The following is a 27,024-nucleotide window of genomic DNA, read 5'->3' as shown; positions in this document are numbered from 1 at the left end:
AATAAAACTTATTTAAAATATGTAAAATTATTTTAATAACTTTCTTAATTGACTCGTGATATCAATTCAATCACGCATTTGAATGATAAGTTGATAATTTATTTAAATAAAACATAAAATATAGCAGTACCACAAATAAAACCTTTTCCATGTGTATTTTAATTTTATGATCAGTCCAAGTTTTCAAATAGAAGTTTGAGAAGTTTATAAGTTAAGATAAAAAGATAAGGAAAATTACATATACATGAGACTAATTTTGACCTTATTTCTTTAAATACAAACCTAGTGTTACAGGCTCTGAAATTTCCAATCCGATCTTAAATCTGCTGTGCGAGTCTGGGGCTCGGTCGATCACACGCTGACTGTGACACTAGTAAATGGCTAATGTGGAAGCCAAGAGAGCGAAAGCAACGGATTGAAGTGTTACAGATGCTGGGATCTTACCGCTATCTTTTCGGAAGAACATCCCTTGGTAAATCGGTAGGTTGGTGAAAACCAAAACGTAGCAAAGAAGTATCTGAAAACCGAATATGTCAAAAATCTTCATACGAGCATCATCAATGGCAACATTGTTTTTACTACCGCAATGAGTCCGAGCAGATTGAAAAGTGCGAGCGCAGCTAAAACCGTGAACATTGGTGACCAAGTCCTGAACACCATGATTTCTTGCTCATCTCTCCGGTGTACATTATCGTCAGCCACTTTTCCGGTGATGGCAAAGGCCGACTTCGAAAACCCAAAAAGTTTGAGGATGTGGTCAATGGCGGCAAAGAAGTAGGAAGTTGTTCTTTTGAACATCCACATCCTCTGTTCATTCAACCAACCTCGGACTGTGCCTCCCAACCATACATATTCCACAAGACTGTGAACTCGGTGGACAAAGATGACATACAAATATGGTATAACCCAAGAACTCGATATCTAACTTTAATCATGATATTGAAACATTTAAGATTGAACCCTGATCAGTTTAATTCGGTTATACAACCATCTTTGAAAGGTTGTATTTAGTATGTCTGGGATTCCAATTCTAGCATGCACAATCCTTTCTATTCTTACACTACAAACTCTTTCATACCAAAAAGGAAAAAAGAAATAGTAACTTTGAAGAATCCAAGGCTTAGGCTGGTTGATTTACACAACCTCTTTTAACAGGTGTGATGCCATTTAACAAATTTGAGCTTGAATGTAAAAAGATATGAAATTTTGTGTATCAAAAAGAATATGAAATGTTGGAAAATTTTGTTGGTATTTGATGCTCACCTTCATTAGAACTCTCAAGGAACCATAAATTTCAATTTCATTTTCAGTGAGGTTATCAAAGGCCTGTGGATATTTGGACATAAGCAATTTCATGTCCATTTCCTTCATCCAAAAAGAAGCAATGTGCATCCCTAATTGCTTTGGAATTATTTGAATACATATCGCAATCTACATTAAGGATAAATGGTGTATTGTTTATTCTTGAATATACCCTTATCTGTTCATTCACATATTCAAGAGTTAATGCTTTCAATATATATATACACATTCAAGAGATATAAAATAGTCATTTAATTCAACAAAGTATTTATATATAAATATATATTATTTAAACTTAGGGTGAAAATTAAATATAAACATATCTCCAACTTAGATCTATTCAAAGATTTGGTTATTCATCCAGATCGACTTTATATAAATAAAATATGATCCAAGCCAACAAAACCTCACTTGTGTCACTATTTATTAATAAAAAACATTTTTATTTAGATTTTGAAATAAGAAGTATGCTAGGGCTAACCTAAATTTGAGTAAAGAAATATAAAATTTTCCAATCATGCTCCAACGAGAAAGGATTGTATCAATATGTGATTTCTTAAAAATTTCAAATTTAACTAAAAATGCTAAAAATCAGGAAGAAAAATATGATTTGTCATTCTCCAATGAAAAGAATAGAGATGACGTGAAATTACAGTTTCATACAATCCCTTCTCCACTCTAATTTATGGACAGTGTTCTACTAACTCATATTTGAATGTGTATCAAAGACAAATATTGGAAGAAAAGTATAAATATAGAATGCTTAATTACTAATGCATTTAAGGCGCCATCTTTGAAATTGTGGTGGATATGAGGTCTCTTTTCACGTGCCAAATATACAAGGGTTGGCAAAGCTTTTCCTTCAATATCAATGGTGTTAGGGTCTCTTCCATCAATCAAGATCTACAATTAAGTTTTTAAATGCACAATTTGAAGCAATTATGAGGTAGGAGTTAAATGTAGTTATAAAGTTTGCGATCCAAAAGAATAAAAAAAAAATTGTAGCAAATTACTTGAAGAATGGATGGATGATGATGTCGACTAAGAACAAAATCCCATTCATCAAATCCCTTGTGCTCTTTGCGTCTGTGCGCTGGAACTTTGCCCAATCTTGTGATGCTTTCAATCCGACTCTTCATGTCTTCGTATGATTTCTATCATTCATACCAAAATAAAATAAAATAAAAAAATCTATTCTTACACAAAATTGAAACGTCTAGAAATTTAATTCATTTATTTTATGTAATCATTATTATGCACTGACAACTACCATACATGTGAGTATACACATTCATTGCACTAGGGTGAATCCAAAGGGCATAAGCATCCCCATTGATTAAAATGAATATTTTCTTGTTTTAATTAAAACTGTTTTTAGTGAAATACAATAACATGACAAAGCTCGAAATAAAAAATGCAACAAACACAATTCGAACTCAAACCATACTTGAAACGGTGAACATCAAGCCATCACGATAAATAATTATATATGATAAAAATATAAGTTCATATAATATAATTATATTTTCATTCTCCAAAAGTTAAAAAAATTTGTTTAATCTCTTAAAAAAGGTTGAAATCATAAATTAACATATGATAAAGATTATATTTTAACATCTTAAAAAAAATTAATTTAATTATGTCTATTAAGGTTTAGAGTTTAAGGTTTAAGAGATTAATCACTCATTGGTCATGAATGCATCATCCACTGGTTCTGGAGTGGTCTGGAAATAAGCCTCAGGAGATGTGGGCTCTACTTTCAGCTTCCTGCAAAACGGAAGCCATAGCTGGGGAAACCCTGAAGCTTCTAATAAAGCATAAAATGTCAAATCGGAGCAACCATCATCAGATAAGTAGACGCTTAGCTTATGAGGTGGGTAGTCATAAGCCATGACCGATAACACTGTGCTGACCACCATCGTTGGTGGCTTTAATCTTGGGTCTGCCGTGGAGACAAATATACTATTGATAGTTTAAGATGCAATTAGAATGTCTCGACGTTTGGAGATCGAGGATCATTGTTTAGGGTTTTAGTGCAATTAACCTTATATAAATTCTAAATAATTCTCAAAATCCAGTAAATTTTAAAAAAAAATACAAATAAAAAATCTGGCTTGACCTTGCTTCCATACTACATTTCCAAATCCCTGACTGTTGACATCATCACCGATTATCTCTTCCTCTTATCTTTCCATTTAGTTTCTGAAACTCTAGATTCATCCATAATTTAAATGATAACAATTAATAGTAAATTAATGTAAACCGACTTGTGTGTGGAAAATTGCACTTTTGGCATGCTTTTGTAAGTTTAGGGTAATATTTCTCTTTTGGCATACATTTAAATTTTCTTTTCAATTTAGTCCTTCACTATTTTTATTTAAATTATTATATACGTATAAATTTAAATTGTATATGTATATAATATTTTTTCCCTTTTGTTCTTTTATTTTTATTGTTAAGATTTTGTTTCTATGAAATCTATAGCTGACAAGTTTATCTTGGAGAAGAAGTAATCTTTTATTTCAGTTCAAAATATACTATAACAACAGTTACTTTAGGGTGAATTTTAGCTATTATGATTATGATCAGCATAATGCGACTGAAAATGCATCCATGACCGCAATTATAATCAAGTTGACATTGCTACTGTAGACACTAACAAGGCAAAAGTAATGGACTTGTAAGTAACTGGAGCGGGCATTCCACCGTTGTCTTTCCGAAAAAACACTGCCTTGTATACAGGCCAGTTGAGAGCAACCAAAAGGAAACACAAGAGAATTTGCAATCCGAATCGGTCCCAAACCTCACTGTGATCAGCATTGAAGACGAGCTTCTTGATTGCCCCAAAGCTACTGAACAGATTCAACATTGCGAGTGATGCTAAAACAACGAACATCGGTGATGAATCGCCAAATTCCATCAGCTCTTGCTCATATCTTCTCAAGACGTCTTCGTCCGCAACCTTTGCTGTGATGACAAAGGTTGGATTTGAGTATCCTAATAGCTTCAAGATGGTGTCACATAAGGCGAAGAAGTATGAAGTTGTTCTCTTGAACAGCCACATCCTTTGATCGTTGCACCAAGCTTGGAATGTGCCCCCACACCATAGGAATTCTCCAAGGCTATATGCTCGGTGTGCAATGGCAACATATGCAAATGGGAGGACCCATGGACTTGATACCTTAGGAAACAGGGGGATGTCTTTAAGCAGGCAAAAGCAAGGGACAACAACATAGTACAACGTAGGCAAGGAATTTGCAGCCCATAAATTGCCCGCACAGTAAGCAAGTTGAAGTTTGAGAGGAATCCGATTATGTCCATACAACAAGGAGCAATATCTTGATAGGAAAATCTGGAAATGACCTTCGGCCCATCTCTTATGTTGCACCAGCATCGTCAATAGTGAAGTTGGAGCAATGCCTAAGAAGCTTTCTCTTTCAGGATTTAAGTAAATCGATTTCCAGCCTCTGCACTGTATGCTCAATCCTGTTATTATATCCTCAGCTGGGCACCCATATCTCAACCCCATCTGCACATAAATATTAGATTCCAAAAATGAGTTTGGGCACAGATTGTGTGACATATGCACAAATAGTAGTGTGTAGCAAACCTCGTTTCCCCATTGTGTGTTTTGTTCAAAGCTACAACTTGCAAGAACTTTACATGTTCCTTCAAGAACTGTTGCGTTTTCTTCAACCTCTCTACGATTTAGTCGCTTCCAACCAACCTTACAGGTTTTGTCGTATTTCTTCCCGCAAAGAGCATCTCGTCCGTGCCGATATAGCATGGTCCTCCATTTGCGTCGAGTCCTGAAAACTCCAACTTCATTTTTCATACCCCCATCAAATACAGGATTTGTCAAGCAGCTTACTCAACTCGTCATCAAAAAGACATCATCAAATTTCATTAAAACCATTGGATTTAATTAACTTAGTTACCTTTCGTGCAACTCGAAATGAATTACCATAAATATCGTTCTTGGTGAGATTATTGAAATGCTGAGGATATTGTACGTAAGCAATTTGATGTCCATTCTTTTCATCCATGAAAAAGTACAAAGAATCTTTAATCACTACACCAAAACAGGTTTTTAGCGGCGTTTTTTTAGGCCTTTAGCGGCGCTTTTTAACGCCACTAAAGATATTTGCGGCGCTTCTTCAAGCGCCGCAAAAAAGGCCGCTAACGAAAACGTCGCAAACGTTTGCAGCGTTTACAAACAAAAACGCCGCTAAAGACCATGTTCTTTAGCGGCGTTTTTCCTTAAGCGCCGCTAAAGAACATGTTCTTTAGCGGCGTTTTTCTACAAGCGCCGCTAAAGAACATGTTCTTTAGTGGCATTTTTTTTACAAACGCCGCGAAAGAACATGTTCTTTAGTGGCGCTTTTATACAAAAACGCCACCATTTTGGGGATTTTTTATATTAAATTTTTCATTTTTTCGGCCCTCCTGTAGCAAAAATTCAAAAGCAACAATTCAAAAGCAACCAATAGCAATAAATTTATATAATATTTCAACATAAGGGAATAAAATAATATTAATATCAATAAATAAAAGTGAATTCATATTATTTTTGCAAAAAATGTTAAATGTTAAATGTTAAAATGATAAAAATATTTATGTCATACACTATGAAGGCGGAAGTTGCGACTTAAACATCTTCATCATAATCTGAAGCTGCTGCTAAAGTTCGTCGTACTTTTTGTTCTGCTCTGCTTCTCTCGCTGCAGCCTCTGCTTCCCTCGCTACAGCCGCTGCTTCCCTCGCTTCCGCCTCTGCTTTAAGTTGTAGCTGGAGTTCTTCATATTTCCTTTGAACCTCAATTGTAGTCGCTTGCATCTGAGCCATCTGGTCTTTTAACCTCTGAACTTCAGCTTGAGTCTGACTCCCCGAAGCCATGTATTGGTGGGAGCTGGATCCAAAATATTGGGTTGGGCTAACAAAAGATCCTTGAAATCGAACCCGACCATACCTTTCAGGACCCAAAACTTCAGTAATAATCCGGTTATCAATATCTTCAAGATGAACCGAACTATCACTAGAAGCAATTGCTTCGTACTCCGCCTTTTTATCCTTTAGTTTTTCCTAATAAATATATCACATAGTTAGGAACACAATATTATATATTGAAAAACATATGCAACATAACAATAGTCGCATTACAAGCAATGAATTAAACCATTAGAAAATAAACACTATAAATAACTAAAATAAGTCAAATCGTATTAAGTAAACGTACCATTATTTCAGCAGCTTCAGGAGTCATGGGAGATCCATCTTTCTTCCTATGTGTAATTTTAAAAAGTTGAAGGCGTCCAACTTTTTGACCGGACGACCGTTCCTACAATATAGTAGTATAAATATTATTTAATAGAAAGTTATACATATTCGACAATATTAAAAAATTTAAAAATACCTCCGCCTCAGCTACACATGCGAAACTTCTCGACCCGGCTGTGTGGGTGAATTTTTGTTTCTGCCTGCTGCTTATTCCAACTTGTTCACGATCCTACGTTATGAAATTTTTTAGTACGTAAATAGAAAATACTATAAACCAAAATAATTACAATAGTTTAGAAGTACGTCAGACCTCGCCTTTATTCGAATGCCAAAATCTAACCGCATCTTCCCATTGGTACCTCAACATACCCGGTGGGACATTTTGCAATTTCTCATCGAGGGTTGTTTTTGTCTTATAATAATTTTTCTTCAAAGTACTTTTGTTGTCTCTCCATCTTTTTCCCAATGCCTTCTTTACATAAGCATCCGAGACCTCTAAAGCAAACCTCGCCTACAAAAAACAAAAAACACAAGTTAATAAAGTAAATATAAATGAAACTATTTCCCAAGCATTATAGATGACATTAACATTTTGTTACCTTAATATTATCGAGGGCTTGGTTTTTGTTGCTATCGGGCATTTGATGCCATGACTCGTAGTTTATAGGCAACATATTCGGATTTCGTGCTAAAATGCCCATGTATCCACTAAAAGTCGAGCTTCGATCCAACAGTGACCAAAAGCTGTTTATCCAACTTTGACACGCTCATTGGATCTAACTCGTACAACTCTCTAAGTAGCGTCGTCCTCGACCTCTGCGTGTCCCACCATTTTCAGCTACAAATGGTATATTATAATATAAGAATTTGAAAAATAAATCAACTATAACAGAAACACACATGTAAATTAAATGTAAAATTACTTTGAATTTCAGAGGATCCTCATTTATGTCGAACATTTGAAGATCCAAGCTGCATCATTGTTCAAGACTATTTGTTGTCACGAGTTTGGATCATTTTGAACAATGCTTCCCTTAGAATTTTTCTTCTAGGCATTTTATCTACAATACACATAAAATAGTTAATAACTTAATAACTAATTACAACAATAACAGCACATATAAAATAGTTGAAATATATAATAAGACGAAGATTTAAATTATGATATTACATATAATTAAACAATCGTAAAATCTTACTACATCATTATTCGTAAATATCTTCATCGGTATCCTGACGAACCCATCCAAATTGTGCACTAGTACTAGGGATATTATTGTTTAAGTTTTGTTCTGGAAAGGGCAAAGTTACTGATCTATCGTCGATGTTATCTCTACTTCCACTGCCCATGTCAAACAAGTCTCTAGGGATGTTACGGAGTATAACGTACCAACCCTCATCGTTGGATCTTTTGAGTAAAAACTTGTTTGACTTGAGATGAGAATACATACGGCTCATCTATCGCTTGTTGTCTGTGTGAATCAATCGGTCAAAGTTCACCATTGTAAAACCAAATTGATCTTGCTTAATTCCACGAAATTGTATTAACATCGCCCAATCACCACGAAATAAGACAACTTTCCATTTGCCGTAGTAATCCAACTCAATTATGTCAGTAAGTTGTCCGAAATATTCCACATTTCCCTCGACAGGATTATTGTCCCTAGCACTAGCATAACTTGTAATTGCAGAATTGACAACTATTCCACAATTTTGCGTTCTCCTCAACCTCTCGCGATATTTTGTATGAAATCTGAATCCGTTGATGAGGAACGCACTATATCTTTTAACCACTCGATTTGGACCTTGGGAGAGCCATTTAACATCGTCGTTTACGTTCTTCCCACTCCAAACCTATTGAATGGAAAGTAAACTGAGTAATTCATTTGTTATGAGAAAACATTATTATTTGTAAGCGGAAGCTCGAATTGCATACCGTTTGGCTTAACCATTCATAAAAAGATTCTGTAAACAACTTATTGATACCTCGATGTTGTGTTCTTCGAGAGCGCAAACGAGATCTCAATATTTGTTTGTACTCACTGTGTAAAAAAAATGTGATCTTTCTTAGAAGATAAACAGTTATTAGTTTGATAAATATTTATCAAATTTGTAGAACTTACTTCCGTAAAGGTTCCAGTAATTCATGGTGAAATAGAACATATCGATGTGCTTGTACCCACGATAAATGATCTAATTCTGCAATTTCAACTTTTCCGATTGGTTCTCCAAAACTTTGGAACAAATAAGTATCGGCTAAGTTATGGTCCGTGAGTCCAGCATTCCTATTTGGTCTATTTAACATTGTTTCAACATCTTCCAAATATCTTGAGCAGAAGGTCATACATTCTTCTGCCAAGTAGCCTTCAGCAATCGATCCTTCTGGATATCGCTTGTTGCGGCAGTAAGACTTTAATTTGGATAGAAACCTAAACACAATATACAACATTTCTTAATTATTGAAACTAAAGGCATAGAGGTGAATGAAGGAAAACTTTAAAAATTTTAATTAACACCTTTCTATGGGATACATCCATCGATAGAAAACGGGTCCGCCAAGAATTGCTTCGTGCGGGAGATGGATTATCAAGTGAACCATAATGGTGAAGAAGGAATGTGGGAAGATTTTCTCCATGTTGCATAAAGTCAAAGCGGCTCGATCCTGTACCTTCTGAAGTTCTTGAACGTCCAAAACTTTGCCACAAATGGCTTTCATTATGTTGGATAGTTCAATTATACAAGACGTCACCTTCTTGGACATACAACATCGTAGAGCCACTGGCAGTAAATCTTGCATCAAGATGTGATAGTCATGTGATTTTAGCGAATATAATCTTCGATCTTTAACACTAACACATTGAGATATATTTGATGCATACGCATCTGGAACCTTTATATCCTTCAACACCGTGCAGAACAATTCTTTTTCCGTCTTCGACATTGAAAAAATAGAAGGCGGCAACCGATATTTCCCATTCGGAAGTGGATTGGGATGAAGATCAGGTCGGATTCCCATTTGGACTAAATCAAGTTGACTCTGAAGATTGTCTTTTGATTTTCCGTCGACATTCAAAACTGTACCCACAATGTTCTCGCAGACATTTTTCTCAATGTGCATAACATCAAGATTGTGTCGTAGAAGGTGATGCTCCCAATAAGGTAACTCAAAAAAAATACTTCTTTTTTTTCCACAACTCCGCCTCATTAGGATCGTCCTCTTCATCAGAGTCATCATCAGCTTCATCATTGGATCTTCTATTTCTTTGCGTGTTTGGCGGTTGGTTCATCTTCCCATAAATGAAATTCATATCTTCCAACATGAACAATATTTCAGAACCACTGGTCTGCGAAGGAGCTTCTCGAACTCTTGATCTAGTCAAATCTGAACTCAAATCTAAATCTATGATTTTTCGGTAACCACCGACGATGCCCCATGTAAGAGAACTTCTTCCCATTGTACAACCATTGCGAACATGTTTGTGCAGCACAACAAGGACACGCATAACGACCCTTGGTACTCCAACCGGATAAATTGGCATAAGCGGGAAAGTCATTAATGGGCCACATCAAAGCTGCACGTAAATTAAAGTTCTCCTTTCTCAGCACATCATATGTCTCGACACCAGCCCACAATTGTTTTAACTCTTCAATAAGTGGCTGCAAATACATGTCGATATCATTCCCGGGCCCTTTCTCTCCAGGGAAAATCATAGATAAGATAAGGGAAGATTGCTTCATGCAAATCCACGGAGGCAGATTGTAAGGAACAAGCACTCTCGGCCAATCTTGTGGCGGTGCTCATGATCTTGAAAGGATTAAATCCATCAGATGCTAGCCCAAGCCTCACACTCCTAGGATCGCTTGCGAAGCTTGTAAATTTATTGTCAAATGATTTCCAAGCTAAAGAATCTGTTGGATGCCTTAGTAATCCATCAACGGTTCATCCATCATGGTGCCATGTCATTGACTCCGCTGTCTTCAACGACATGAAAAGCCTTTAAAGCCTTGGTATCAACAGAAAATACCGTAAAATCTTGGCTGGCTTCTTCCGTGACTGTGCATCATTTTCATCGTCGTTCCCATCTTCTGTGTTTCTACTTGTCCAACGAGAGTGGCCGCATACATGACAGCACTGTTGGTTTCTCCAATCGCCCCAATACAACATGCAGTCATTTGGGCAACTATGGATTTTGTTATACCCAAGGCCTAAATCTTTTATCATTTTCTTCATATCTTTGCATGACCGAGGGATTTTTGCAAACGGGAACATTTCTCTCAAAAACTCTAACAGCATTGTCAACGAGTTTCCGGTCCACCCTCCCAAACACTTTAATTGAAAAAGATGAACACAGAAGGACATCTTTGAAAATTTTGATCCCTCATACAGTTCTTCGTTCATGTCATTAAGTATCGCGTAGAACTTCACCGCTTCTCCATTCGTCTCTTCATGACGTACACTACTTCCCGGTTCGGTAAAAGTATTTCCACCAATATTACAATCATCAGAGGCCATAAATTCCGCTGGGAATGATTCGACACCATGATTGTGCATATTAAATGCATCCCGCAACATACCTTCCATGTCATCCCCTCTATCAAACTGATGGTAAGCAGTATCAGGATAAGTTACATCCATCCTTGAAGAGGAAGTACTAGGCGGGCATTCTCCATGAAATAACCATTGTTTATAACCCCAAACAAACCCATCAACAATTAGATGCTCGTATACAACTTCACGATAATGCCAGTTTATGTTGACACACTTCTTACACGGGCAAAGAATCATGTTCTCTTGGCTTGCATATTGAAATGCAAAATTTAGAAAAGTCTGTACTCCATTTCGATAACCGTAAACACCTTGACAAATTCATCCAAGACCGGTCCATTTCTTAGATCTTGAAGTCTGATTTTCACCAGAAATTACAATGGTAAGTTATGTAAGTTATGTAAGTTAAATGTATTATGTAAGTTGTAAGTTAAATGTATTATGTAAGTTGTAAGTTATTATGTATTATGTAAGTTGTAAGTTAAATGTATTATGTAAGTTGTAAGTTATTATGTATTATGTAAGTTGTAAGTTAAATGTATTGTGTAAGTTGTAAGTTATTATGTAGTATGTAAGTTGTAAGTTAAATGTATTATGCAAGTTATGTAAGTTAAATGTATTATGTAGGTTATGTAGCTTATGTAGGTTATTGTTATTAAATTTTAATAAGATTATTGTTAAATATTTTTAATAAATAATAAAACAAAAATAAATAATTTAATTATATTTTAACATAATTATTGTTAAAATAAAATTTAATAAAATAATATATAATTTAATAACATTACTAATATAATTATTAATAATATTTAATAAAATAACATTTTATTTTAATAGTCAATTTTAATATTCCACATATTTTTTATATTTTATTTTATCTTTTATTATAACATGATAACAAAAATTAATTATAAGGTATACTCTTTAATAAATTAATTATTTATAGCAATCTTTTGGCTATGTAAGATATGTATGATGTAAGTATAGCACTTTTATGCATCTTATTTATAATTATTTTAAAATTATAATATATTTTAACAAGTTATGTAAGTAATGTAATATATACTTAAATTTTAGTAAGTAATGTATTTAAGTAACATATTTAAGTAATAAATTTAAACAAATTTTAGTAAGTAATGTATTTTAGTAATAAATTTAATCAAATTTTAGTAAGTAATTTATTTTAGTAAGTAATGTATTTTAGTAATAAATTTAAACAAATTTTAGTAAGTAATGTATTTTAGTAAGTAATGTATTTTAGTAATAAATTTAACATTCAATCGCATAAATGAGAACTAACGTCGATAATTTATTAATTGACAAGATCCTTGAAAATCGATAATTTGTTCACTTTAAAACGAATCCACTATTTGCCCATAATTTATTCACTTACTCAAATATATAAACTGATTTAAGAATTTTAATCATTTGCGTAATTGTTTTTGCTTGGGTAAAAAATACGTACAAGAATTACAATCATAGTTTATACCTTGCAGTTATGGAAAAATTTGGCAAAGTAACATGCAAATTGAGCTAGCAACATATAAATCAAAAATGAGAAATAAAACCGATACCCACAGTGTTAAAAAAATTCTTAATTAAAACTCCCTTTTAAAACTCAAAAATAATAATTAAAGTAACAAAATCCAAAATTTAAACATTTGGAGGTGTTTTTTTTAAGAAAACCGAGGTGGGAAACATAGGAATAAATACCTCAATTTCCTGGACTTCGAAGCAAACTACTGCAAAAAATAAAAATAAAAAGGAAAACATAAGTAAGTTAGTTCCAAATAAACAGGAAAAAATTAGTATAAAACTTAAATATAACAAAATCCAAAATTAAAAATCTTATTTGAATATTGAAAAATCAGCACTGAGACATGTCAAACCATACACCACAAACAATATACTCCAGGTAGGAGGAATAACGCAACCACTTAAAGTTAATAAAGTAATGTGGAAGTTACGATGACACCACTATTGCAACAATTAAAGAACTTCTTATATCAGTATCCATAACTCTGTCATGGGAGATCAACTATGTCCAGCTGAGAAATAACCAGACTAAACGAATCAGACATAATTATGCACTATTGCAACAATGATTGCATGGTCCGAATAATGGCTCAGCCAAGAAAATTTTAGGAAAATAATTGCATTATTTAACCTTCACCAGCTACCTTGGGTTTAAATCTATGTTAATTTGAGTCTTTCAGGTGTAAGACCAGACGAGTTATTTACTAGTATCTCTTGTCTAGTCCATATGCAAAATATTAGCAGAGCTATTAAAGGGAATGTATTCTCAAGCTCACCAGCACCATCCACAATCATATATACTGACATATAAAACAGTTTTGCTTATTGTCCTAGTTGCCACATATGTTTAAAAGGAACCGAGATTAAACTCTAGAATCCACAGCCATAAAGATGATAATCCGGGAGTTTGAGATATTCAAATTTAGTTACCCATTATATCAACCTGAAATTGCTAGAGTGACTACATCATCCCCTATGACCATAGAAGCACCAAATACTACCATGACCAGAAGGGCTGTCCTTACCCTTTTATGCTTCTCCAAAAATCGCTGTAATGGAGAAACAACAGGTTGTGTTGAGGACCCATATTTGTATTCGGGCAACCCCTAAATAAACAAAATTTTTCCTAAACAAACCCTTCTATTTAAATTGCTAAATAAATAATTCACAAGTTCCCCAAATTCCCAAACAAGAATGGTATTTTAACCTAAACCGGAAACCCTAAAATCTAATTTTTTTTCTAAACCCCAAATTCAAAAAACACAATACACCCAAAACCCCAAATCAAGACGATGTTCTTCAGAAGGATTAAACGCATACCTTTTAACCAGATATTCTGCAATTACTGTCAAGAATGGCGCAATCGTTGCTTCCTCTTTGATGATTTCTGATTTCTCCTCCCCTTTCTTCCTTAGAATATTTTCTTAGGTTTTTTCCCCTTTCCAATCGGCCTCTGCACTTGCCTTTTCTTTCTGTCTTTGTCGAGTGAGTAAAAATGCTAAGTTAAACAACATCTGCAGAAACGGCATCGTTGAGAAAAAATATTAAAACACCTTCGCGGCGTTTCTTGAAAGAACGCCACTACTTATTCCAAATTTCTGGCGTTTATAGACAAAACGCCACAAAAAATTAAACCTTTTAACAGAAACGGCGCCGTTTTGTTAGTCTGAAATTGTATTTTTTGTGGCGTTTAATAAAAACCGCCACGTATACTTAATCTATTTTAAGCCAAACGCTGACGTTTTAAATAAATTATTCTAAAATTTTTCTAAGTTAAAAATCTGTTCCGGAAACGACGTTGTTTAGCCATTATATTAACACCGTTTTGCGGCGTTTTTGGTACAAACGCCGCAATTTCTTCCACATTTCCGGCGTTTTCCTAAAAAACGCCACTAAATATTACAGCTGTGAACAGAAACGACACCGTTTTCGTGGTCTGGAATTGTATTATTTGTGGCGTTTTTCCAAAAATGCCACTAAATATTACAGCTGTGAATAGAAACGACACCGTTTTTGTGGTCTGGAATTGCATTATTTGTGGCGTTTTCCTAAAAACGCCACTAAATATTACAGCTGTGAACAGAAACGACACCGTTTTGCGTGGTCTGGAATAATTGCATTATTTGTGGCGTTTTCCTAAAAACGCCACTAAATATTACAGCTGTGAACAGAAACGACACCGTTTTCGTGGTCTGGAATTGTATTATTTGTGGCGTTTTCCTAAAAACGCCACTAGATATTACAGCTGTGAACAGAAACGACACCGTTTTGCATGGTCTGGAATAATTGCATTATTTCTGGCGTTTTAAGCACAAATGCCACTAAAATTTGTCAAACTAAAATATACTGTAAACAAACGACACCGTTTACCCATTTTTTAAAACCCTTTTGCGGCGTTTGATATAAAATCGCCACTAAAAGTTCAAGTTTTAAATAGAAATGGCGCCGTTTTGCTAGTCTCAATTTGTATTATTTGTTGCGTTTTGTGCAAAAACGCCACGAACACTTAATTGATGTTTTAAATAAATAATTGTAAAATTTTTCTATGTTACAAATCGTGTACAGAAACGGCGCCATTTAGACATTATTTTAATACCCTTTTGTGGCGTTTACTGAAAAAATGCCGCTATTGCTTCCAAAATTTCCTGCGTTTTTTCGAAAACGCCATAAAAATTTAAACCTGTATGCAGAAACGGCGCTGTTTTTTGGTTCTCAAATTGTTCATTTTGTGGCGTTTTATATAAAAACGTCACTAATACTTAACGTACAACAAGCCAAATGGTGACATTTAAAGTAAATAATTCTAAACTTTTTTATAATCTAAAAATCGTGTAGACGGACGGTGTCGTTTACTCAAATTTTAAAGACACTTTTGCAGCGTTTCTTGTACAAACGCCAGGACTGCTTCCCATATTTGCGGCGTTTAACAGTTAAACGCCACCAAAAGTTTAACTATTCATTCGAAAACGGCGCCGTTTTGAATTTTTTTGTTTTTTTTATTTCATTTCTTATGTATTTGGTCCTATAAATATATATATTTCCAAAATAAATAATTATACCTAAATATATAACCATCCATATAATATATATCAATATATTTTTTAACTTATTTATGAATTCTATTTAAAATAATATTTAAATATATCAATTGGTACTTTAGATTGATTTTTTAAAATATTATTTAAATAAATTAATCTAAACTAACCTAAAATCCTTATTTGACCCCTAAACCCCTAAATCCTAAATCTTTAACCCCTAGATCGTAACTTGTAACCCCTAAACCCCTAGCTAACTCTTATATCCCAAACCCTAAATCTGTACCCCCTAATCCTTAAAATAGCACGACCATCCAAAATAATCCCTAAATCTTTAATAAATATCATAAAATAGTTATAATTGATTAAATAATAATTAATACTAAAAACTTTTTGTATAAAGTTTGAAATTTACCGGAATGGGCCATTTTTTTCGAAATCGCGTCCACGTCAGCGCGATGTCAGGGTACGCGCCAGGACATCGCGTCCACGTCAGCACGATTTGCTTACGTGGAAGAAATCGCGCCCTCTAGGACGTGATTTGCTGACGTGGCATGAACAGTTTGTGTTTTTAGCTTGGAAAACTTTGAAAGGCCATAACTTTTGGCTCGGTTGTCCGATTGAGGCGAATTTTTTTTTATTTCGAATAAATTTTCGAGATCTACGTGCTGGCAAATGGCCAAAGGTGGTTTGCCAAAGTTTTCATCGAAAAAGATCCTCTTTTGCCCCTCAATTTTGATTTTTTCGGTTTAAATTTGAATTTTGAAACATTCAAATCGTTATTTTCCTCATTTATTTGAAGTAAACACCGGATATTTTTTTACACAATTGTCTTATATCATCCTGTTATAGGTATAAGTCAGCTCATTCCACTTTTGAGAAGTTCCCTAACATTTTCCATTTTATTCAATTTAGTCCCTAAAACTTAAATAGTCATATTTTCAAATCTAAGCTTGTTTTTCAATTCAATTTCAATTTCATCATTCTTTCAATTCAAATTCACAAAATTATTTAAGTATATATTTAAGTGTTACTCATGAATTATTTGAGCATTACTATTCAAATTAGTATTTAAATTAATAATATACCGAAACCAAATCATATACCGAACCGAAAAATCCTAAACAAATTTATTATTACCTCTTTTACAATTATATATATAAGAACATATTTAAAATATAATTTGGCAATACTAATTAATCTAAACCCTACGTTCCCTAACCCAACCCCTAGCTAAACCCTAAATCCTTAATTAACTCCTAATAACCCCTAAGTGCTAACCCCAACCCTAACCCCTAAACATTATATCTCAGCCTTACACCATATCCCTAAATCCAATATTATATATATATACTCCTGATCAATTATAATAATAACCTTAAAATAGTAACCCCTAAACCGACTTAAAATCTTAAATTAATAATATCATATATATACCCCTAAAACCTAAAACCCTATATTAACTATAGTGATACGCTTAATTCAATATTTTAAATTTAAATTAATACTTACTATCTCTTTTAATTACGATAATAATTTCAAATTTTAATATATAAATTAAAAAATCAAGAATGTACCCAACAAAAATTTAAAATTATTTTAAATAATACTATTTTAATTTTTCCATGAGTTTTATTTCAAATTATTTATACCTGTTATTTTTTATTGAAGATTTTAAATATTCTATTAGAAATATGTTTAATTTGATTCAAATAATATAAATAATAGTTCAATTAAGATAAAAAATTATTGTGGCGCATAAACAAAAACGCCGCTAAAACACCTAGATTAGCGGCGCTTTACAAAAAACGCCACTAATTCCCCCCAAAGGACACAAAACGGCACCGTCTGGGTGTATTATTTGCGGCGTTTTTTATAAACGCTGCTAATGTTAACTCTTTAGCGGCGCTTTACAAAAAACGCCACTAATTCCCCCCCAAAAGCCACAAAACGGCACTGTCTGGGTGTATTATTTGCGGCGTTTTTTATAAACGCTGCTAATGTTCACTCTTTAGCGGCGCTTTTCCTTAAACGCCGCTAATGCTCACTCTTTAGCAGCGTTTTTGCTCCAAACGCCGCTAAAAGTGCCGCTAAAAGCTTGTTTTGGTATAGTGAATTGATTCCAAATTGTTTGAATACATGTCGCAATCTAAATTCAAAATAATTGGGCTGTTGCTTATCTCTGCAGAGACCCTAATCTGTTTTTTTTACCATGAAAATTATTCATTAATTAATAACATATAAAGTAAATAAATAAATTAATATATATAAGAATTTAAAAGTTTCATAAACAATATTGGGAGTGATAAAAAATGCACGTCAAGTATATTAAAAAAATTTAAGTACACGTGCATATATTATACTTACAAGTGCATTCATGGCTCCAGCTTTGAAATGGTGGTGAAATTGGGGTCTTTTTTCACGTGCCAAATACACAAGTGTTGGCAGAACGTTTCCTTCAGCATCCGCAGCAATTAAGATCTAAACAAACTAATTAATCAAGTCTTTTTAAGATTTAATTTACTTTAAAAATAGTTTGATGATCATTTCTGCTTGAAACCAAATTCCATTCACGAATCTCTTCTGGGATTTGCTTCATTTCAACCCTCATCTTTGCCTCCTCGTATAGTTTCTGTGTTAACCCAAAACTATATAATATGTAACAACAATATTTCAAAATAAGTTTTTTTTTTTTTTTTTTAAAAACAACATATTCATTTCCAAAACCTGGGTTTCAAGGTAGGGCAAGCTTGAACTATCACCTTTTCAATATATTATTCCTACATTTGTATACCTTATGTGATTCATAAAAGAATAAATATATATAACATTATTATCTTACACAGTAAAAAATTTAATAAGCGATTCTAGATCGATGTGATTTGTTTTAGGTACAATAAAGTAATAAGTAAATAATTTAAAAAAATACATTTGATATTATTCTAAACCCACTTGTGAAGTTTTTTTTTTTACTCCATTGGTCGTGGATAGAATAATTACCCATACGTATGGGAAATTATTTGGAAGCAAAATTAAAAGGTTGACAAGTATTTTATAGGAGTGTAGTAAAATATGTTTTAGAAAAAACATATGACAATTTTTAAAATTACTTATAAAATAAAAATTTACACTAAATACTAACGCTTTATATATTGAAAATGGTATAAGGAAATGGTCATTATATAAGCAATGTAAAATAACCTATTAATAATGAGTATGATTAAATCATAAAATAATATTTAAACCATTATTTTTTAAATTGCTACTTAAAATTTTTTATCACAAGTAATATCTTAAGTTTTTTTATCACAAATAACATCAAAATTATATTTTGTTATATATATAAATTATTCTCCATTAATTATTGAACAAAAAAATTATACTCTATTAGTCAAATTACACGAGCCATTAAAAGAGTCCCTTAACCAATCATTTTTGAATTAAAACTTTTCAATTTTTTCACTCTTTTCCTCCCCACAATTTCTTTTCTTCTCTTTTAATGCACCCTTTTTAAATGTTTGATAACTTTTCTTTGTAATCTTTTTATCCTTTTTTTCGCTCAACTTCTTCCTAATATTTTATCTAATTTTTTTCTTTAGAAAGTTCATTCAACATTAACTATTTTATGTCATGAATATATATATATATATATATATATATATATAAGGAGAGTTATTTACAAAAAAAAAAGATAATACATGGGTTTTGAATCAAGTTGAAGTTTAAAAAGAAAAAAAACTGGCCAAAATTTGTATTTTATTGTCAAAATAATAATATAATACGTCATTATTAAATTAAATAAAAATATGGCTATTACTATCCATTTTACTGTTACATTCGTGGATTCATGGCTATCTCTCCTACAAAATCATCTCTAAAGTTTGAATTTATGTTTTTTAGGAGATAATTTATTTTACCACTACACTTAACACTTGTTGTTATCACAACAAAATATTAGTAATGAAGATGGTGATAAAGGTTAAAGTTGACTAATAATGGTTATAACCCCATATTCATTTACAATATTCTTTTATAATGAGATAATATAATTTTTCTCTTTGAACTTGGCAATTAGGTTTACTTTGATACTTGTACTTGATAATTAGGTTCATTTTAATTTGAACTTAAAAATATAAAATTTGATGAAGTGGCACTTTAAGATTATACATTGTGCTACATCATTGTTTAAAAATAAAAAAATTTTATATAAGCTTTCAAGTGATGATGTGAACATTCAATGTTTTAATAAATAGATTGGTAGTTGAACAGGTTGGACCATCGGTTACGGATTCAACGAGTTCGATTGATTACACTATCGTACTAATAATAATTAAATAAATAATTAAAATTCATAAAAATTTAAATTTTTGTTTTGAGTATTTTATTTTTACCAAATTCAAGCAGTTTTAGAGTCGATTGGTTTAACCCCTTTGTTCGGACCTTTATATCAATCAGATTTAGTTTTGTTCCAGCAACACCAGTCACATCATCAAATCTTGACAAAATTTAAATTTAGGGACCAAAGTGAATCTAGTTGCTAAATTTAAGTGCCAAAATGGATGGAAAAAGAAATAAATGTACCAAAGTGAACCTAATTGTCAAGTTTAAGGGTGAAAATTTATATTCTAGATTTTATAATAAATAAATTAAGCTTTTATTTCCACTATCTATGTTTTATGTGTTTTTTTACTTTAATTTCGTTAAAAAAGTAACAAAAAAGCTGCACAAAATTTAACAAATTATTCATCATGTAAGAAAGGAAACAAATACCTTGACTAAAAGCCAGTGTTTAAGCATAAGAGGATGATGGCTGTCTGGTTCAACAGCTGTCCTAAAGTAAGCCTCGGGTGATCTGGATTCCACTTTGAACTTCTTGCAAAACGGCAGCCATTGCTTTGAGAAACTTGAAGCTTCTAACATGGCGTAAAACGTTAATTCCGACGCTCCGTCGTCAGATAAATAGATGTTTAACTTCTCCGGGGGATAATCATATGCCATCACCGATAAAACAGTGTTCATCACCATACTTGGTGGCTCCGCCGACGGATCCGCCGTGCATACAAATATGTCTACGCCCGGTAACTCTTTCTCGTACCTGTTATTTCGAAAATACTCCCATTCCCATAATTAAGCTCCCTTTGTCTCACGAAAATAATATTAATATTAATTAATTAATAAATAATACCTTAGGGAGAGCCTGTTTTTGTGAGGAAAACGGTAGACAGGGTTCCATCTACAAATTACGGTGAGAAACCAATAAAAACTAAACCAGAGCTCGCAATGAAACAATCCAATCCAAGCCCATCGCTCAAGTTTTCCCGACGCCACTGGTAACAACCGCAGTCTATAGTAACAAATGAAGCCGATGCCGAGCGCCATTGAAGCCGCAAATAACCTGAAAAGGAACCGTCCCTTAACTGCCATTGTTTCGAAGAGTGGACATTTTCGTTTTCTGCCATTTTCCCCCTTTTCTCCAGCTATAATAAACCTATGGATGGTGCTAGGATACAAGTTGAAGCTTAGGAAACCCCAGAATCGGTCGCTGGATAAATCAGAAATTGGTGCCTACGTTAATGACGCAAGGGAACTTAGTGGGAGATCCAGAACTGCTTATTTAAACGTCTCAAGAACGGGAGCTCATTCTCTAGCGACAGAAGGAATAAAAAATGGAGAGCAATCTTACCTGCGATTTGGTGTGCCTGCTTATGCGAAGTTGGTGGTAGAAGAAGATTGTAGGTGGATAACTCCGATTGAGTGAACTGCTTATAGGGGGGTGACCGGCGTTGGAAGGAGAGAAGGATATGGAAGGAATCCTAAGTGTTGTCTTCCCCAGGAGAAGTACCCAAAAGTTTTGTGTTGGGCATTGGGTTTTATTTTAATAACAATCCACCTTATATTTTTCTAATAAATAATTCACGATAATATAAGATATTCCTTTCTCAAAATTATTAATTAATTTTTAAGGAAAGCTCAAAGTAAACAAATAAGGAAGAATCACAAGCCAAAACAAGTTGAATTTTATGCTTTCATCATTGCTGGGGACGTGAAATAGAAATATCTTTTCTCTTAGAGTTTAAAATCATGTATCTCTCAAGTCAAGATCATGCTAATTAAAAAAGTTTCTATTTCCATTTCATTTCAATTTTGATGTTCGAAAAATTATTCGAATAAATAATTTGGTTTTGTTGTTGAAAGTCAATTTTGTTCTTATTGTTGTTGGAATAGAGGTTAAGACAGAACTGACTTTTAATAAGATAGGACAAGATGTAAAGTAAGAAGACAAATAACACGCAATATTTGTTAATGCAATTCGGATTCACCAATCCTACTATGTGGAACCTCACTCAGAAAATGATTTTATTCTATAATTTGCCCGAATAAACTATTGGAATAGATAGATTGATTTTGTTATTGAAAGACAACTTTGTCCTTATTGTTGTTGGAATAGAACAGACTTTTATCAAGAGAAATAACTTACAATATTTGTTAAATGTAGTTCAAATTCACCAATCCTTTTATGTGGAACCTCACACAGAAAATGATTTTATTCCACAATTTATTTGGATTAACTATTGGCTAGAACCCAAACTACCCTTACACCAAACGGATATTTGCAGCCCTAATATTAAACCTAAATGGTTACAAATTACTCTCCTCGAATACCCCACAATATAATCAAGCAAATCTCTCCAATAAAACATAAATAAGAGTGTCAAAAATACTAAGCTAAAATAACAAAACAATTACTCAACAACACACTCAAAAACCTCTCAACAATATCGTCATTAAGCTGCCAATATATATGCTTAGTTATCTCGATTTGCAGCACCAGGATACTACATTATCGTTTGTTTCATCAACTGATATGATCAACACACTAACTTTGAAGAATATTCCAAAGCATATGGTAGGCTCCAGCTGCAACTATCACCCTTATCCAAAGGATAAGGAAAACCTTGATAAACTAGTATTTATCTTTTAGTACAAGGAAAACACGAGCCAATCATTCTTAGCAACAAGAAAATGGGCTTCAACCATGTTTATGACTTTGCTGATTTGACCAAAGATAATACCAACTTAAAAAATCTTTGGCTGGAACAAATACTCATAATAACATCAATTTTAACAATCCATTAGACAACAAGAGATAGCCTTGCTCCAAAGCTTATTCGAGCACACCATGGACCAATCAAAGGTTTCAACAGAACTCGAGGCTTGTTCTTCACCCTTCAAGCTTTCTACACCTACCATTCTTGTTTTGATATCAATTTGCACACACCATTCTTGATATCAAAGCTAGTATATTGGTGTCATGGCTGATGATATTAGATCTCATGACTTGAGAAGATTTGAAGAAAGGCTCAGGTAACTATTAGCAAGTTGCTGGGTCAAAAAGCTTTAGCTACCATGAGAGTTGATATCATAGCCTTGAGTGTGCTATAAACTCATATTATGACTTAGCTTCTTCACCAGGCTAATTATCAAACCCAAAAATATAAAAACTAGTATTTTGCAACAAGATGAAGGTGGACTTCCCTCGATTTACTAGTGAGAAGTGAGAACCTTAATGGATGGCACTCTAAGAGAGCTAGGAGTTGTTTGAAATAGATCAAATCTCCAAAAAGAACAGGGAAGATTTTTGTTATTAATTTGGAGGGCAAAGCACTAGTTGATCTATCCAATGTCTATGCCTTATCGCAACTACAAGAGAACCTTAACAAATACCTCTACGAGCACCTCAAACAAAAAAGAAAAAGAAAAAACTTACCTTTATTGTCAACTCCTACAATCTTGACCAATAAGACCAACCCTTTGGAAATACTAATAATTCCTTTAGAGTATGGTCTAGTACTGAGTTTGATGAGGAGAGCTAAAGGTCCTTACTTTTGGTATGCTGGTAGGACACAAATGTAATAAGAAGAAGCAAATGTACTTGATTGAGGTTCGTGACTTTGATTACAGATTGCTGATGAACTACCTCATAGCTAAATTTAATACATCAAATATTTTTATTTAAAATACATAAATCACATTTAGAATTTCCGTCAAACTTATAACATAAATTTTAATTTAGATTCATGTTAATAATAACAAACAAAATCATTACTTATATAATCACAAACTAGTTTAATTTGCAGTCTTACACTTAGCTTAGCCACCCATTTCTTAACTTGAATAATTATTTCATATTTTAATTTACATGTCTTAATTAATATTTTAAAAATAAACACAATTATATAACACATGATAAATCTAACTTACGAAATTAAAATATATTAAATAATAATAATATCCTTATACCTATTTGCATAAATAAGAGCAGGAGATAAGAAAATTATGCTATTTTTCATTTTAGATATAATCATACAGATATTTAAAATTTAGAATTTTATTTAAGTATTTTGCATTCAAAATCACCCTTAACCTTTCATATTTATTCAATTCAACATTAACTTAAACAAGTCTAACCTTTTTATTGGTATAACGATAAATTTAGTTCTAACATTTACTCTTTCATCACTTTGGCTCTAATTCTTTCTTCTTCTTTTTGTCACTTTAGTGTTCAACCTTCAAATTTTAGTCAATTTATTGTATTTTGGATGGAAAAGTTGAGTAAATTATTAAAATTTTAACAATATTGATGTGGCAACTCATGGGAAAATCGGCATGTACTTCACAAAAAAAATAAATATATACATTTCAAAAAAACAAAAGTTCATACAACTTTTAAAATATTATCTATGTCAACAATAAAACACTTGTAGATTGCCACGTGGGCTAGCACGTCAATGTTGTTAAAATTTTAATAGTCCAATCAACTTGATTAAATTTTAAAGTTAGAGGAATATCATAATGATCCAAAAAAAAAAAGAATCAATATCAAAACGACAAAATAAATAAATATTAGAGGCTAAATTTGTTAAGTTTAATTTGCATATTTTGTCAAAATGGCCCTAATTGTATTTTTGAGCCTTTTTTGCCATCAACATTTGTTCTTTTTTCAATCTGTTTTTTTTAACAAATTTAATGAATAAATTCTAAGTTTCAATTTTTCTTTTTTTCAAAAGATTTCAATCTTTCATACCTTTGTTTACTAGGAAGTGTTTCTACTGAGTTAATTTTTTAGATAATTGCGTTTATTTTCTTTAAATTAAGAGTTGTTTTTTAATTTAATATATTATTTATTTATTTTATTATTTTCCACATGTAATTATATTATTAGGTTATCTAAGTAATAAATTACGTCTCATTAAAAATATTCTACATATGAAATTCTATCATCCTGTTAACTTTTGTAACAAGATTTCATTAAATCTATTAGAAAAAAGCATATTGAAAAAATGAACAAAGGTTGATAGCCAAAAAAGGCTCAAAATATAATTAGGACCATTTTGACAAAACATACAAACATTAGTGGCCAAATTTGTCATTAAGCCAATTCGTTATTATGTCTCTTTTATTTAATAAAAAACCTTATTTGATATACTTTTATACAATAAAAAGATTTGTTTAAATGTGTTATGTACTTATGATCACCAACCCGAGAACCAGTTAAGATCCGGGTCGCCCACATGCGACTCGGAAGATCGCAGGGGAAGTTTGCAGTATTAGCTTGCACATTCTATGGGGTGTTCACAAGGGGAGCTCACTGTCTCAGCTCGTACATACCCAAGGAGTTCACATGTGGGGCCAGAAAGTCTAGCGGCCAGCCCAGAACAGTACACGTGTTTTGCATGCATAGAGTTTACTAAGAATGTCAATTATATAGATAAATATTCGATTGTCCCTCAAATTAAATACGACGGAAAATTACTCGATTATTAGTCTATAATAAAACTAGTAAACTTATAAAATGTAGCTTTTTTTAGTTATTTGGCTTTCTCTTTTGTCTTTCTTCTGTAAAACTTTTGATGCAACTGGGGAATAAACAATGTAATTAATAGCATTACCTCCAGAAACATGATAAATAATAAAAAGAATGCATACCAAATAATCAGTTTAATAGGTCACTAATAAGATGGATGAACCATGAATGCAAAAGCAATAAAGGAAGCAAACACCGACGGCATAAAGGCGGTGGCATCGGAGGTAGGGCTAGGGGCCTCTGCAGTCGAGGCATTAGAGGGAGGGGCAGCTCTCGGGGATTTAGTGATAGGGAGAGGGACACCACCAGCTGTGGCATTTTGGACCACGGACACCGCCGTCAACACAATCACCATTTCCGAAACGAGTCTTATCCTTAAAGCTTCCATTGTTGAAGTCGTCTTTTGTTTAGTTAGCCAAAAAAAGGGGATGTTTTTACATAATAGGTTACGGGCAGGATGCCGGAGATGACCTTTGGTCCAACCATGTGAACCTGTTTTGGGGCTTCAGGGCTATCCGTTTGGCTAAGCTTTACTCTTTAGGGACCATATATTTGTTGCGGCAATTCTTTTGAGGGTACTTGACACACTATAAAGTTGTTCATGCACTGAGTGGATATCTAAATCTCTGGACAATTTTTGTAATTGATTTTGTTAGGAGATTGATAAATATTAGGTATAAAAATTATTTTTAAAAAATACTAATAAAATTTAAAAAAAAAACACTGTCACTCATCCAAAATTATTTATATAAATTTAGAGATTTGAGCAGTTGGTTTAAATGAAATATTATTAATATGAAACCTAAATAAATGATGGGCCTTGAACAAAACTTTTTACAATTCAAACCGGCCCAACCAGCTCTTCTTATTTAATAAATAAATAAAATATTAAAACAAATTATTTAAATAATAAATGAATTATTGAGACAGCTTGAGCCTTATCCAAAGAGAGTTAGAATAAAAGATTTCAAAGAAAAACCCCAAGAGATGAAGTTGAGGTAGGAACATTTGTACAAAACACAACTTCAACCTAATGATTAGTCTCATGCTAAACTAATTTTTTTTTAGTCAACTTAATCCTTTAGTTGATCTGCATCAAATACAAGCACATCCAGGAAGATAGAATCGAAACAACATAAGAAATATTTAATTGAACAGAAAAACCAAAAGAAGGATCTATTAGAAAAATAATAAAGGGATAAAGGTGTTGAATGAAGCATTCATGGACAAAAAGAGTGAACTAAAACCCAAGACCAGCAATTACATATATGTTGACACGCATGTACGACGAAAACATTGTAAAACTTGAACAAAATAAAAACTATAATCATACTTGTGCCAGACAAGTATCTGTATCCAAAACTCAGATTTCAATGCCAGTCTTGCCAGCATATAAAAACAGAATGCGGCTAAAACAATGTATTAGCAAAGAGCTGAATAGGTAGGTTGGCAAAGAAGGGTCA

General features: G+C 32.8%; 1 protein-coding gene and 1 pseudogene across 1 annotated transcript; both read right to left on the bottom strand.

The window, feature by feature from the left end:
* Window positions 1-300: 300 nt before the first annotated feature.
* On the bottom strand, window positions 301-1,362 carry LOC105781669 (cellulose synthase-like protein E1; annotated as a pseudogene).
* Window positions 1,363-3,931: 2,569 nt separating this feature from the next.
* On the bottom strand, window positions 3,932-25,949 carry LOC105781668 (cellulose synthase-like protein E6). Its single transcript, XM_052627137.1, is given in 11 exon segments — window positions 3,932-4,831; window positions 4,913-5,073; window positions 5,076-5,124; window positions 5,241-5,373; window positions 17,815-17,894; window positions 18,064-18,177; window positions 18,221-18,328; window positions 20,467-20,791; window positions 20,882-21,261; window positions 21,380-21,559; window positions 25,725-25,949. Coding segments are annotated over 11 exon segments (2,655 nt in total).
* Window positions 25,950-27,024: the final 1,075 nt, after the last annotated feature.

This window comes from Gossypium raimondii, chromosome 13 (genome assembly GCF_025698545.1).
Source record: "Gossypium raimondii isolate GPD5lz chromosome 13, ASM2569854v1, whole genome shotgun sequence".
NCBI classification, from domain to species: domain Eukaryota; kingdom Viridiplantae; phylum Streptophyta; class Magnoliopsida; order Malvales; family Malvaceae; genus Gossypium; species Gossypium raimondii.
This window is presented reverse-complemented; position numbering and strand designations above follow the sequence as displayed.